Genomic DNA, 13,205 nt, shown 5'->3' with positions numbered 1-13,205 from the left:
CAGCGGATCCCGCATGGTAACCCTTTCTCCCACGTATATCGCGCGCGGTTCGCTTTTTTTTTTTTTTTTTTGTTCTCTCCGCTCGAAACCGAGGAGGGGGTCTCTACCTTTCTCCTCTCTCTCTCTCTCCTCTCGATCTCCGCTGTCGCGGGAAGCGAGCCCCGGCCTTTGCAGGAACCCTAGCTCCACCGCCGCCACCGGCCATGAAGACGCAAGCTTCCTTCGGGCTCGTCTTCCTGCTTATGACCCTCGTCATCTTCGTCGCCATGACCATGAAAATCCAGTACGAGAACCTCACGGTGCGCCGCTTTCCTTCCATTCTCCCCTCTGTCTTCGCCCTTCAATCTCTTCTCTTTCGCGGCTTTCTCACCTTTGGATCTTGATCAGATGGACATGGGGCAGCAGTCGTTCGAGTCGACCAAGGTACCGGGCGGGAGCCTCTGTTCGGTGGTCTTTCGTATCGCGTTCTTTTCTTTTGTGCTTGGTGGAAGAGAATTAGTGGCGTGGTTTTTGGTTTCAGAGGCAGTGGAGGAACAGGATCGACGGGTTGCCTCGCGGCGTAGTGGAATCGACCACCGACATGGCATTGAAGCCCCTTTGGGAGAGGTCAAGCCGAAAGGTAACTACTCCGTTCCCAAGTTTCCTCTTTAATAAATGCTGCGGAATCTTTTTAGGAATACAATTAATATATCTCGTGCTCTTCTTTACCTTTGGCCCTAATAATGTTATAGGGTGCTCCTAATGGTTTTAAAAAAAAAAATCTCTTTTATTTATTTATTTATTTTTAACCGTTGGTGCGACATATAGAGTTAACAGTAAATGGTTGTGGTGTTTTGGCTATAGACTTTGGATTTCCTGTAAACTTGCATATTTGGGCATTGAGGAGCTTGTGTGCTTGGTACACTTCGAAAGGGCATATAAATGATAAAAAAGTTGAAACAGAGCTTGTTCTCAATGCAAAATGGGTAGGCGGCAAGGATTTTGAGAAAGTAGATATGGATTGATTTGGGTATCATCTTGCTTAGTTTGTAAAATGGGAAGTTAACTGGGTATTGGAGGTGGGAGCCCATTATAGATGCAGCATATATTGACCGGCTAGAATATGAATATACCATTTCGTTATTGGATATGATTATAGGTACTAAAACTGTTCAAATCTTGAAACTAGTAATCCGAAGAGGATAGAAATCTGGGAATAAGAGTGCCCATGTTTGGTTTAAGCAGATAAGAATACAGATCTAACACTGGACAATAACTATGTTGATGCAAACAGATCAGCATATAGGACGACGATAATGACAAGATTTAGTGGAATCAACTGGTTATTTGCTATAATCCTGTGCTAGTCAACATCTCCATTTATGAACATTTAAAATATTGCTTTGCAATCCAATTCCATGGTGTATATCCCAATTGCTGTGCTTGTGAATTGAATATTTTCATATCGTTTTTTTTGTGTTCTGGAATGTGGAGAAGTTATTCTGAGAAGGTAACTATGATGGGCCATCAATTTGGTGGACTGTGATGATGGACTGTCTTGACTTTCTTTCTGATTATGTCTCTATGATCTGATCAGCCTCTTCTCATTTTCTTTTTTGTGACATATAAGATCATTAATTTGGTCTTGTTTCTTTTTTGCTGAAAATTAATTTGGTCTTGTTCAAATAGACTTTTGGATACTACTGCAATTGGTGCTGCATATCAGTCTTTTCTGGTGCCTTGTGTGGGTTGTAATAACACTTTCGTTTTTATAAGGATCATGTTTCCCTTACTGTTTTCTTGTTGCAATGTATTCTAGTGTTTTACTACTGAACTCCTTTAAGGGCAACTAGTGCTGTGTTTAATTTATTGATGGCTTCATGCATTTTACATAGGAATGACCACTTGCATGATAAGTCTCGAGCATGTTAGCTCCAAAAAGATTCAGAACTATAGTTTTGAGTGCTTCAAAGACACTAAGAAAATGAATGAATAATGTCAAAAGAGGTCACTACTTGGTTTAGTACAGCATTTTAATTTCCATTTACAGGGAAATCAGAAAATTGATCTACGCAAATTTTTGAATTATGCATGAGCTTCATTGAATAGTGTTTTCAGGCATTTCTGTGGAGTTTTGAGGTATTTCCTTGGCCATGGAAACAATGTTTCTGTTGTAGATTAGATGTGAGATGTATAAATCAACAAGATCATTGCAATACAGACTTAAGGGTGGTGACGGAGATCACCAAATCAATGAGCCACATCTCAAAGGTGAATTTGTCTAATGCCGCGGCGGCCCATATTGTAGTTTTGGTGAAGATATGGTAGATTCTTGTGACTTGTATACCTACAATATCGTCTATAAGATTTTTCAATCTATGAGTGCATGTTAAATGTCTTCATTAAAATGGAAATCCTTATATCTGAAAGATAGAAGTACTTTTGCATATTTTATAAAGTTTTTTTTTGTGTAAAAAAATACATTGGATTTTTACTTACAATCCAATAACCTCCCTTGCCTCTTTGTGCTAAGAAAATCCCTGTGCCAGAGCACCCTCTATTGCTAGGTAATACCTTTTAGCTAAGGGTAGCAACAACCTGACTGTGACTTCAGAAATCAGGTTTCTATAGTTGAGCCTTTTGATCTGTATATATATAGCGGTGCTACTGTCATTATATAATTTTTCACTGTATCCTCACTCACATCTTCCTTTACTTATGTTGGATCTAAATTCAAAGAAGACAAAAGTAAGCCTAAACAGTTTTACCTATTACGTCTTTTCCTGTCAACTCCTCAAATCCTTCTTTTAACGATCACAGAACAGAGAAAAATGAGTAGTCAGTTCACATGTTATTTCTTCTGATGGAATGTACGAGTCAATGACTGATTGTCAATAAGTTGAAATGTTAAATTTGTGGGTGAAATGGTAATTCCATCCTATAATATTTGCCATTGTTTGCAGGATGGTAGTGGGAACTATGCTGCACTCTTGGCAATGGCTGTTGGCATTTCACAAAAGCAGAATGTGGATATTTTAGTACGTAAGGTATATGCATAGATTCTAGCAGCCTTTTTATCATAACCTAATCAAAGAATGCTAAAGTTTTGTTTTATAACTCAATCCATGTGTTGCTAATATACACTAACATTTTTTAGTTCAGTTTCTTATAGATAACTGTTCCATTATACTTTTCCATTATGATGGTAATGTGGATGGATGGCATGATCTAGAGTGGAGCGGCAAGGCAATACACATACTTGCTTATAACCAAACAAAGTGGTAATGTTTTTCTCCCCTTTATATGCCCATATGTATTTCTTATTGAAACATATTGATCATAGATTTAACATTCTTGAAGACGATTAAAAATTTTGGGATATCTCTCTTCTTTTTTTCTGAAGTTGTTAAAACGTGATGCAACTGGAAGCATCTGTCGGGATTTTTGACCTATGCATAACCTAAATCTCATTTGTGGTTCCCAAGGTTTAAAATAAGGGTACCAGTACATATAAAGTATGGGACAATACTCCATAGAAAAGAAGTATATTTTTGTATGCCAGCACAACGAAAAAACAGGGTACGACAAGTGTCAGTGTGGTACCAGTAGGGCTGGAAGTGGGCTCGGGCCGGCCCGAAGCCCATCGGGTCGGGCCGCCTGCGGGCTGGGCTATGGGTCCGGCTCACTGCCTTTTGGGCCGGGCTCGGGCTTAATCATTCAGCCCATTTCTATTTCGGGCCGGGCTCGGGTATTTCATTGGCCCGGCCCGGGCCCGTCCAAGCCCGAGCCCATTTCCAGCCCGACGCGGGCCAGTCTGCCGAATCACGAATGCCTTAGCCCGAATCACGAATGCCTTAACCCGATTGCCGAATCACGAATGCCTTAGCCCGAATCGCGGCCGAGTTGCCATTAGGGATTTTAGATTTGCAGCCCGAGGGATTTGCAGAGCAGGCCAGTAGAGGCGGCGCGGACGAGCGGTGGATCTCCTCCTTCATGAAGCGCAGCAGCGAGCCCTTGGCCCTGGACACCCCCCGCATGTTCCACGCGGTCTCCCCGACGTTGCCGGCCTCCTCCTCCTCCTCCAACCCCCGCCAGCGGCGGGCAGCCCCAAGGGAAGCGAAGCCGGAGCCGGGCATGTCGTTGGTGTACTCGACGGAAAAGGGCTTGTCGGCGCAGGCCTTCCAGAAGAGGGTCTCGATCTCGAGCGGGGAGAGGAAGCTAGCGGCAGTCTTCTTGGCCTTCTTGAGGTAGGCGCGCTCGAATTGCTTGGCCTTGGTCTCGAATTGCTGGAGCGTGTAGTGCTCCCCGCTCTACCAGACGGGCTTCTGGACGGGGCGGGGTCGTCGGGGGTAGAACCCGATCTGCTGCTGGCGGGTGGCGAAGGTGGGGGGCTTCTTGGGGTTGAGCTCGTGGGCAGCGAAGGAGCGGTTCAGGTTGGCCAGCCCCAACCAAAGAAGCCTGTTTGGATGGTAGGTGAACATGGAGCAGATTGTTGAGAGTCGGTGTCATCTGGCGTCACACTTCTGAAAAGCTTGGAATATTTTCTCATAAGATGCAATAAGTAAGCCACAATGGATTCCTTCCTATTGTCTTCCTCAGCACAGTCTCTTTCAATCAGCTTCTTGAGAGCTCCTCTCAGTAAGAGCTGCTCTAGAGGATGTAATGCCCAGCTTTAAAGCAGCTTGGTGGAAAATTTCAAGTTCAATGCCATCGTTGGAATCACCATTAAATTGTTTTTCCTTCTGAAGCAATGTGATTACTTCCTCACCTATTTGCTTCTCTGATGGATCCAAAGTAAAAACGGTGCCCTCCAGCTGAGCAACAATCTCCATGATCTGACAAGAATATGCGAAAATATAATCTTCAGTAAACAAGAAACGTAAACTTTGTCAAAGATAGATACAATTAGATGGATATTCAAAGCCAAACGGGCTGGCCCAAACAGGCCCGGGCCGGGCTCGGGCCACTTTCCTGTAAAATTGTTCGGGCCTCGGCCCGGCCCGAAGCCCGGAAGATAATTTCGGGCCGGGCTTGGGTAGGGGTGTGGCCCGGCCCGGCCCGACCCACTTCCAGCCCTAGGTACCAGTACAGGGGGTGCTGGTACTATTTCCCTATTGGTACTTCTGGTACAGACTGGTTCACACCAATAATTAAATCATTGGTGGTTCCAATTTAAATCATTCTTTTCTTTATATTAGAGGTAATATAGTTTCCCAATCATTTGTGGAGTCATCAAACCAGGTTCATGTCTAGCGTGCCATCCTCATATATTTACTTCTAATCTTTGTATTAGCCTCAATATAGATTTTATATGTAGTTTTTGATCATGGTTTTGTACATGCATCCAGTAGTATAATTTCTTGCTACATGTTAGAAGTTACTTCTAAGTGTATACATTTGCCTCTTGCTTTTATGAAACTAGTGCATTTTCTCAAGCCTGCTTTTCTAAGTCTTACAAAGATACACATTGATATGCATATGCACGTAATATGCGAACACACACATACACATAATATTATTCAGAATTTATTTGATATGTTTACATTTAATGGCCAATTGTTGCAGGTGGTTCGCAAAGCGCTTTTTACATCCAAATGCTGTATCTGCCTACGATTATATCTTTTTATGGGATGAAGATTTAGGTGTAGAAAATTTTCATCTCGGAAGGTGTGTTTTACCCTTTCCCTATAAGCTTAAGCTTTTAAGGTCGGTTGATTGATTAACAAAATGCAAGTGAGCTTTTATCAACCCTCAATACTAGTACCACCTCTCAGAGTGGCTCTTCATAAATACAACCTTTTCTCTTCTGCAGTGTTTTTACCATATCAGCCTTTCATAAGGGGTTTATTGGAAGTCAAATACAAAGGCATGCTCTAACTGCTAATATGGCTGGCATTACTGTTTTGAGGAATTGCCATCCAAACATAGTAGAAGTACCTCAATGATGATACATATAACTTTGGGGAAGGGTCTGAAAGTCTGGCATTTAAGATTATTGAACCTACTGATTTTAGTCACTGTATTATATGTATATCTATATTTTTTTTGTCATTTATTTTCTCTCATGCTAGATAGGAGGGCTATAGGCGGTAACTGTTTATATTTAGTTGATGTGCCAAATGAAGGTTCTAAGTACAATGTCAACTCCAATAGCGTACCATGTTTTGTTATGGGGGCATACCATTACATACTGCACAGATCTGCATGGGTAAGGTTCAAGTACAAGGTCTCTGCCATCAAGACTTAAAACCTTGCACCCAACAGTAGATTCCATGGTACTGGCCCGAATCAGGCGGTACGGGGCGTACCGTACCGGTTCGGTATAGGTATGCCAAAAAAATTTCATACCGTACCGACACTATATTAGTGTGGCATTAGTACGGGGTCCAGTTCGAGACGACGAACCTTGGTAGATTCATTCCATTCTTCAAACCCTTCCAACTTGCTGCCCGCATTTCATAGATGGTCTCTAGATTCTTTCTGATTGGCTAGCCCAACCTTTTCATCCAAGCTTTCATGATATCTAGAGATCAAAATAATTCTTAGCTAAAAATGAGAGTATTAAACAACTTGGTTTTTGTAATACTTTCTCAAAATGAATTACATCCTGCTACAACTAGTTTTTGTTTTTTTTGGTTGATATTGGCAATCATTTTTGTTGACTACAGAAAATCCTATACATTATATTCTTATTAATATCTTCTGATGGTTGAATGTCCAGGTATTTACAGATAATGGCCTCAGAAGGGTTGGAAATATCACAGCCTGCTTTGGATCCTGATCAATCTTCCGACATACACCACCGTATTACAGTCCGAGATAGAAAGGCGAAGGTCCACAGGTAGATAAGGCATTATTGTAATAATTTATTTTGAGGCACTGAACTTTTTATTTCGGCATTTCTTGGTTTAGTTATCATTCTTTATTCTTTTGTTACTTAAGGCGAGTATATGATTTTCGTGGAAGTTTGAATTGCTCCGATGAAAGCACAGGACCTCCTTGCACCGGGTAAAGGTTTCTACTTTGGTCTGTATGATTTGTCCATCATGTGTTGAGTTAGCCTCATGAATTTTTTCACATTTGCATATATTTGTCTCTTTTTTAACTTCCTCAAAGAAATATGTGATAGTGATTGTGTCACCCTTTCCTTTTACCTTTTAGTGGAGACCTTATGGAACCATCTAGTAAAGATTATCTGGTTATGCTATTCTAACGTAGGCTTCATGGATCCTCACTTGCCAAGCCTTTCTATTTGTTTATTTCAGAGTTCAAACTTCAAACTTTTCTTTATCTTTTGTCATAACCTCCATCCTTGTAGACTTTTGTTATTCTAACCAGCTTATTCTATAACTTTCTGGGACTATGCTCCATTTAATATCTTCAAATAATCATTGCTTATCACTTTTTCATGGACCTATGCTATCAAATACCAAGCATTCTGTCATTTCAAGTAGTTGCATGTTTATATTTTTGCTGGAAGAGTGCAATATCCCCAATCCATCTAACCACATTTTTTTTTTCTTCCACTGTTTCTTAAGCTGAAAATCTTTAATGTACTTTGGTCTATTCTTGCCTCTTCTTTTCATTTCTGTCAGTATATGATCTCGTGACCTTAGAGCAGCAAAGTTTTGTACCTCAAATAAGTATGATTTTCATCTTATTTTAGAAAACTTGATTAGGGCAGATGCAGAGCCCCAGCTTCTTTTATTATGGTGAAGGAGGTTTTCGAACCTAGGCAGATGGTAGCAACTCCCAGCAACTTTACCAACTCTGCTAGTGGCACCTTCATATGACTTAAGAATTACAGACCTATGACCAAAATGCAATTACATAGTGTTGCTTAATCCCTCTTGGCTTTTGGTCTGTTGTCTGCAATCTTTTGCACCTCTCAGTTTGTCATTATTCCTTATAAATTTTAGGTAATGTAGTGGCTGATAGCCCACAAGTTCTTGCATCTTTCCATTAGATTTAAATTTTACAAATTTACTGGTTGATGCCAGATGGGTTGAAGGGATGGCACCTGTGTTCTCTCGAGCAGCATGGAAATGTGTGTGGCATCTCATCCAGGTGTGACCATAAATCTCTACATTGTTTTGTTTGCATTTTATTTTTATTAAGTGCAAATGTCATCGGTATTTGAAGTTCGTAGATACTTATACTAGGCCCTGATTTCATAAGTTGCCTGAATATTATATGCAAATGCAGTTTTAATTACTCCAAAACATAGCTTCCTTATTTAGCAGCTGGAATTCAAATTCTGAAAAGAAAGTGCTTGTTTGAACCATTTCTATTTATTCATAGTCACCAGTTTTCACATTGGATTGTGCATGGAACCAAGTTGTCAACAGGCATCTTCCAAGGAAACTTAGAATAGTTCTTTATGCTCAGAGAAGTGGGATTTATTTCAGAAGGTCTTCAGTGTTGTCCACCTTTATATCTTAGTTCACAACTGTCTTTTCTAGCATTATCGTTCGCCAGTTAGTTCACAACTGTCTTTTTTCTAGCATTATCGCCAGTTAGTTAAGATTTTGGGTGTTGCCAAATTACAAGCTTGCTCTTTTCTACCGTACTTCTTGGTAGCATGCTATTTGGGCTCTGCATCTCCACATTTTATTCTGTTATCAGCTCAATTAGCAAACTAATTTTCTTATTCATTATATAGGAAGGTTAGCTTTATTGTTACAAATACTCAGCATTGAACTGTGTTGTTGGTGATACCACTCATTTATTATTGGTGCTTTGGATACTGAAAATGTCAGGGAAAAAGATACTGAATGTAAATCACTAATCATTTCATAGTCTGATCTTTTTTTTTTTTAAAAAAAAACAGATGATAGAACACAGAAGGTCTACTGGACCTTTTCCCCATCCGAGCATGTCACTGAAACTAGAAACAATGAAATATGCAGGACAAAGATAAAATCAGACAGTCTAGTGTATGCATTTATCTTACAACATGCTTTTCTGGAGTTCATATGTTAGCATACATATTCATGGATGTGGTGACCTATTCCTCTGGCAAGCAATAATGATCCTGTTGTTATAGAAACTTCGGTCATGGAACTCTAAGTTGGTTTCTAGTACAATTATGTTTCAAACTGCTGAGTGCTCGGAGATTTGTTTTATTATGTCTATACTTTTTATTCTCAATATTGCAATGTTATTTTTCCTCAATAGTTTAAAGCATCAGTCTTTCTTCTTAAGTTGTGTAATGTGGAATCTTGTAACATTATGCAGAATGACCTGATTCATGGATGGGGGCTGGACATGAAGCTTGGATATTGCGCTCAGGTGATAAAAATAAACAGATTAAGCTAATTGTCATTTGATAAATTGCATGTCAACTGAGAAAATGATCCAATACCCTGCTATTATTGCAAAGGATATTATCTCATTTTGACAGTCTGAATATCCACCTATATTTATTTCAGCAGCATATGATTTTCTAAAATAATTGACCGTTCATTGCACTAGGGTTCATTTTATAAGTTCATAATTTGATGAAATAAATGATACTATTGGTTCAATGTTTGAATATCCATGTGTTTTACTTAATTCCCTTGTACTCATTTTTTTATCATGTGATGCTTGTTTATGCGATTTTGTTAGACTGTTACTACTTATTTTGCTTAGTAGTTCATTCACATAATTTTTTTTTGCCTGAGCATCAGATCAAGCAAATACCAAACTGCTCCTTTGGTGCTAATTTTACATCTAACAGATTATTTTGCGATCTGCAAAATCAATATTTAGTGAAAGAACAGAACTCTTCATCCTTTATAACATCAATTCTGGAAAATTATTTGCTAGCGCCACTTTGCTTTTTATGAATTATCATGTTGTAGATATATAAGGCTACAAAATGCATTTTAAACATGTACGAAGTACTGCATGGAATTTCAGGGTGATCGAACTAAGAAGGTTGGAGTGATCGACGTCGAATACATTGTTCACCAGGGAATACCTTCCTTGGGAGGAGGATCTGTTAATAAGGTTCAACCTCATCATCACTAGATACTGTTTTTTCCCTCTTTGCTTGTTTGTTTATAATTCTTCCCAAATTTAAAAGCAAAGTTGCATCTGGAAGGTGTTAGTTTTATTTTTCCTGAAGATATTACTTAAAATCGTGAGAGTTCAAAAATTGTTTAAGCAATTTTTCCTGAGTAGATTTTGTTAAAATGTGATAATAAGATTGTAAATTCTATATATTTTCTGAATATTATCGTGCTAATGACACTTGTTTTATTTGTGCTGTTCGCTTTTGAGTTATGTTACTGTTCAATGATGCTCGAATGAACTCCGATGAATGATGTGAGTAAATATTCCTTTGGAGGTAGGGAAAGAAGGGGCTGCTTGTACTCATCAATTCAACAGCAGGAAATGGTAGATGATGATAGCTAGACAATAACATGCAAGGTTCTGTAAGCATATGATAAATGCTCAAATTGAAGTTCTCATGGTTTGCCATCATAGAAGTTGTAGCAATAATCAGTGAAGGGGGCAATAGCATCCGCTTATAATAGACTACCTCCACAGCATTCGCAAAGGAAAACAATGCACACACATTGTACGCAAAAACACACATATAATAGACTATCCCCTTAATTTTTAGAGGACATTTATTGAGATTTTGTAGATTCCTAAGTTACATCTTACAAGATACATTATTCTTACTTCTTGCAAAAACCAACAACTAATTAAAGCCAGTAGCAGGCATCACTTCATGAGTAAGTTCTGCAAATTGGTATAATTTTAGTTAAAGATACTGAGTTTATAAGAGACTCTTTCTCAGTCCCTTTTTTGTTTCATTACTTTGAAATTGTATTATTTTTGTTTTCTACCCTACTTTTTTGGCATACCGGAACATAACTCAATATCAACTTTTGCAATTTCATGTGCTACACTAATGTCAACTTATATTATAAAGTAATTTCAGTTTACTTTCTCTTATTACAGGCACCAAGCAAATCCCTGGATTTAAGAGCCCATGTAAGAACAACAGTATATTTAACATGGTTCCAGCAGAAAAGAATATTAAATTTCATTATGACAATGATCAAATTTAAGATGCTTATATTTGTCATCTGTTTTTCATGCTATCGTTCAACAGATCAGAAGGCAGTCCACTGCTGAGCTGGAAAAATTTAAGGAACGCTGGGATCAAGCTGCCAGGAAGGACAAGGAATGGTTTGATCCTTTTGAAGGCTATGCCAGGATAAAAGGCTGATATGAAGAAACTTTGTCACCTAAATTATTCATATCTCGAAGGGAAAGCATTCCCATTTTTCTTTTGTTCCATTGACAACCTACTGTGTGGTGGTTTGCTGGTAAATTCTTAAAACACATCTTGATTTATTTATTTCTAACCATTTATCTCAAGTTCACTCCTGATTTTCTGCAAAACAGGAGATTCTCACAAAAGATATCCTGCCGTATGTTTCGGTGATCTTGGTTGTACATTCCACATTGGATTGCTGATTCTATGAAGTGTTAATATGAAAGCCAAAGCCCAAGAAAGCAAGAATACTCACAGATGTAATTCTTTATTACTTCTCTCCCACTAAAGCATCTGTTTTATCTGGTTGTATAGTAATACTGCTAATGTTCTGTTGTTGATATTTTGACTGGCATTTCAAGGAAGAGGGCAAACAAATCATTAAATTTTCATCATCTTGCCCCTGGATGATTCACATCATTTCATATCCTAAAAGTTACGTATGTCAAGGAAATATCATTTTAAGGCTTTTGTATTGTTTGAATCTATGCCTTAACTTTGAAAAGGTCCCTGCTCTTTGACTCAAATGACATATGATGAAGTTCCTGCACTTCCAACACTGCATCTTTGAGCTCTATGATGTCATAAACGTTCACCTATACAGCCAGCAGCCCATTGGAAAACTTCTGTAGAGGAGATTATGGCTTAGTTTTGAACCACCAATCTGTGGATTCTGTTAGAGCCAGGCAGTGCTGAGGGGAGATGGATATTAGGTCGGGGGAAGCAGGCTAATACTTACTGCTTATTTTGGAGAGCAGCATTGAATTCCGATAGCAGGTTTCAGTTCTGTGGTCTGCCCTGGTGCATTGTTAATCAGCTTGCGCTTGTGATTTGGTTACGATTAAAACCGGCTTGCGATGTGTATCAGATCCATTTTAAATATATAATGTTGTTATGGCTATGTGACAGCATTGGCTGTTATGACATTTTAATGGACGATTAGTCTATTAAATGTTCTAAAGATGACAATAACTTGTTTCTCAATAACTTTTTTGGCTGCAAATAATAGTGAAATAACAATTCTTTGGATATTTTTAATCAAACAATTTATCTACATTCTGATATTACAGATATACTTTAGCAATTCTAAAACAGAAAATATTTATGCAAAATGCTAAACGGCAATATATAAAATAAAGTCATTACTTAGATACAATTATTTATGTTAATTACATTGCCAGGGTGTACTAAAATGCTATAAGGTGTCATTTAATACATTTGATTAACTCTTTCTTAACAAGGTGCCCTAGGATGGGTTGTTGTCAAGGTTGTTGCAGTGGGCAAAAGATGCCATAAGAATTTCAGGATAATTTGATGCGCGGAAAAGTTCACCAAATATTCGGTAAAAGCTAAAAAAGAAAAAAATCAAATTTGACGAAAGTAAAAAAAGCTTAAGGATGTTTTTTATCTTGCCATGAACTGGTTTATGTGGCAAAAAAGGATGAGAAGACAAGTAGGCAACAAGAACGAACAAAATGGCAGCTCATTTGCTATTTAATTAATTATAAATCTAGACTGTTCAATATTGAATCGAGTCACTCCAAAAATTTCAGGAATAATTTGCAAACTTTTCAATGGTTCGGAAAAAAATGTTACTACGTTCGACCCTTTGTAGAAAAAAAAGGCATAACAGATGGCATGTAACATGTCAGAAGAAAGGGGAAAAGACAAAGCTCACATGCAGAACAATATAAATCCTACTCAAGATTTGATGATATCTCGGTAATCTTTGTGGGTGATCGATGCTAAGATAAAATGTTTATCTTGGTTTATAACCGCCAGGGAAAGGTGGGGAAAGTTATAAAAGACCAAAAATATTCCAAGACCATGGCTGATATATAATGATTAAGATATCAAAATAATGACAGACACAGTAAAAATGAGATTCACCACCATTAAGCAAAGAGAACCAAATTCCACCAATGGCTCAACTCAGATCAGCACTTATTAG

General features: G+C 38.5%; 1 protein-coding gene across 2 annotated transcripts; it reads left to right on the top strand.

The window, feature by feature from the left end:
• Positions 1-77: 77 nt before the first annotated feature.
• On the top strand, positions 78-11,674 carry LOC103698025 (uncharacterized). 2 transcript variants are annotated; one of them, XM_008779978.5, is made up of 14 exons: positions 78-299; positions 388-423; positions 521-619; positions 2,943-3,026; positions 3,142-3,260; positions 5,545-5,646; positions 6,701-6,820; positions 6,922-6,987; positions 7,980-8,046; positions 9,217-9,270; positions 9,883-9,972; positions 10,936-10,968; positions 11,090-11,306; positions 11,386-11,674. In XM_008779978.5, exons 1-13 carry the CDS (start codon positions 204-206, stop codon positions 11,204-11,206), a joined length of 1,083 nt encoding a protein of 360 aa, XP_008778200.4. In that variant the 5' UTR covers positions 78-203; the 3' UTR covers positions 11,207-11,306; positions 11,386-11,674. The 2 variants fall into 2 exon arrangements, with proteins under 2 accessions (XP_008778200.4, XP_008778204.4); XM_008779982.5 differs by lacking the exon at positions 6,922-6,987.
• The last annotated feature ends 1,531 nt before the right edge of the window (positions 11,675-13,205 follow it).

Source organism: Phoenix dactylifera, chromosome 10 (assembly GCF_051530095.1).
Source record: "Phoenix dactylifera cultivar Ajwa chromosome 10, Ajwa_hap1_PhDact_Kaust_v1.1, whole genome shotgun sequence".
Taxonomy (NCBI): Eukaryota; Viridiplantae; Streptophyta; class Magnoliopsida; order Arecales; family Arecaceae; genus Phoenix; species Phoenix dactylifera.
The sequence above is the reverse complement of the archived record's forward strand: the minus strand, read 5'-3'. Positions and strand labels throughout refer to the sequence as shown.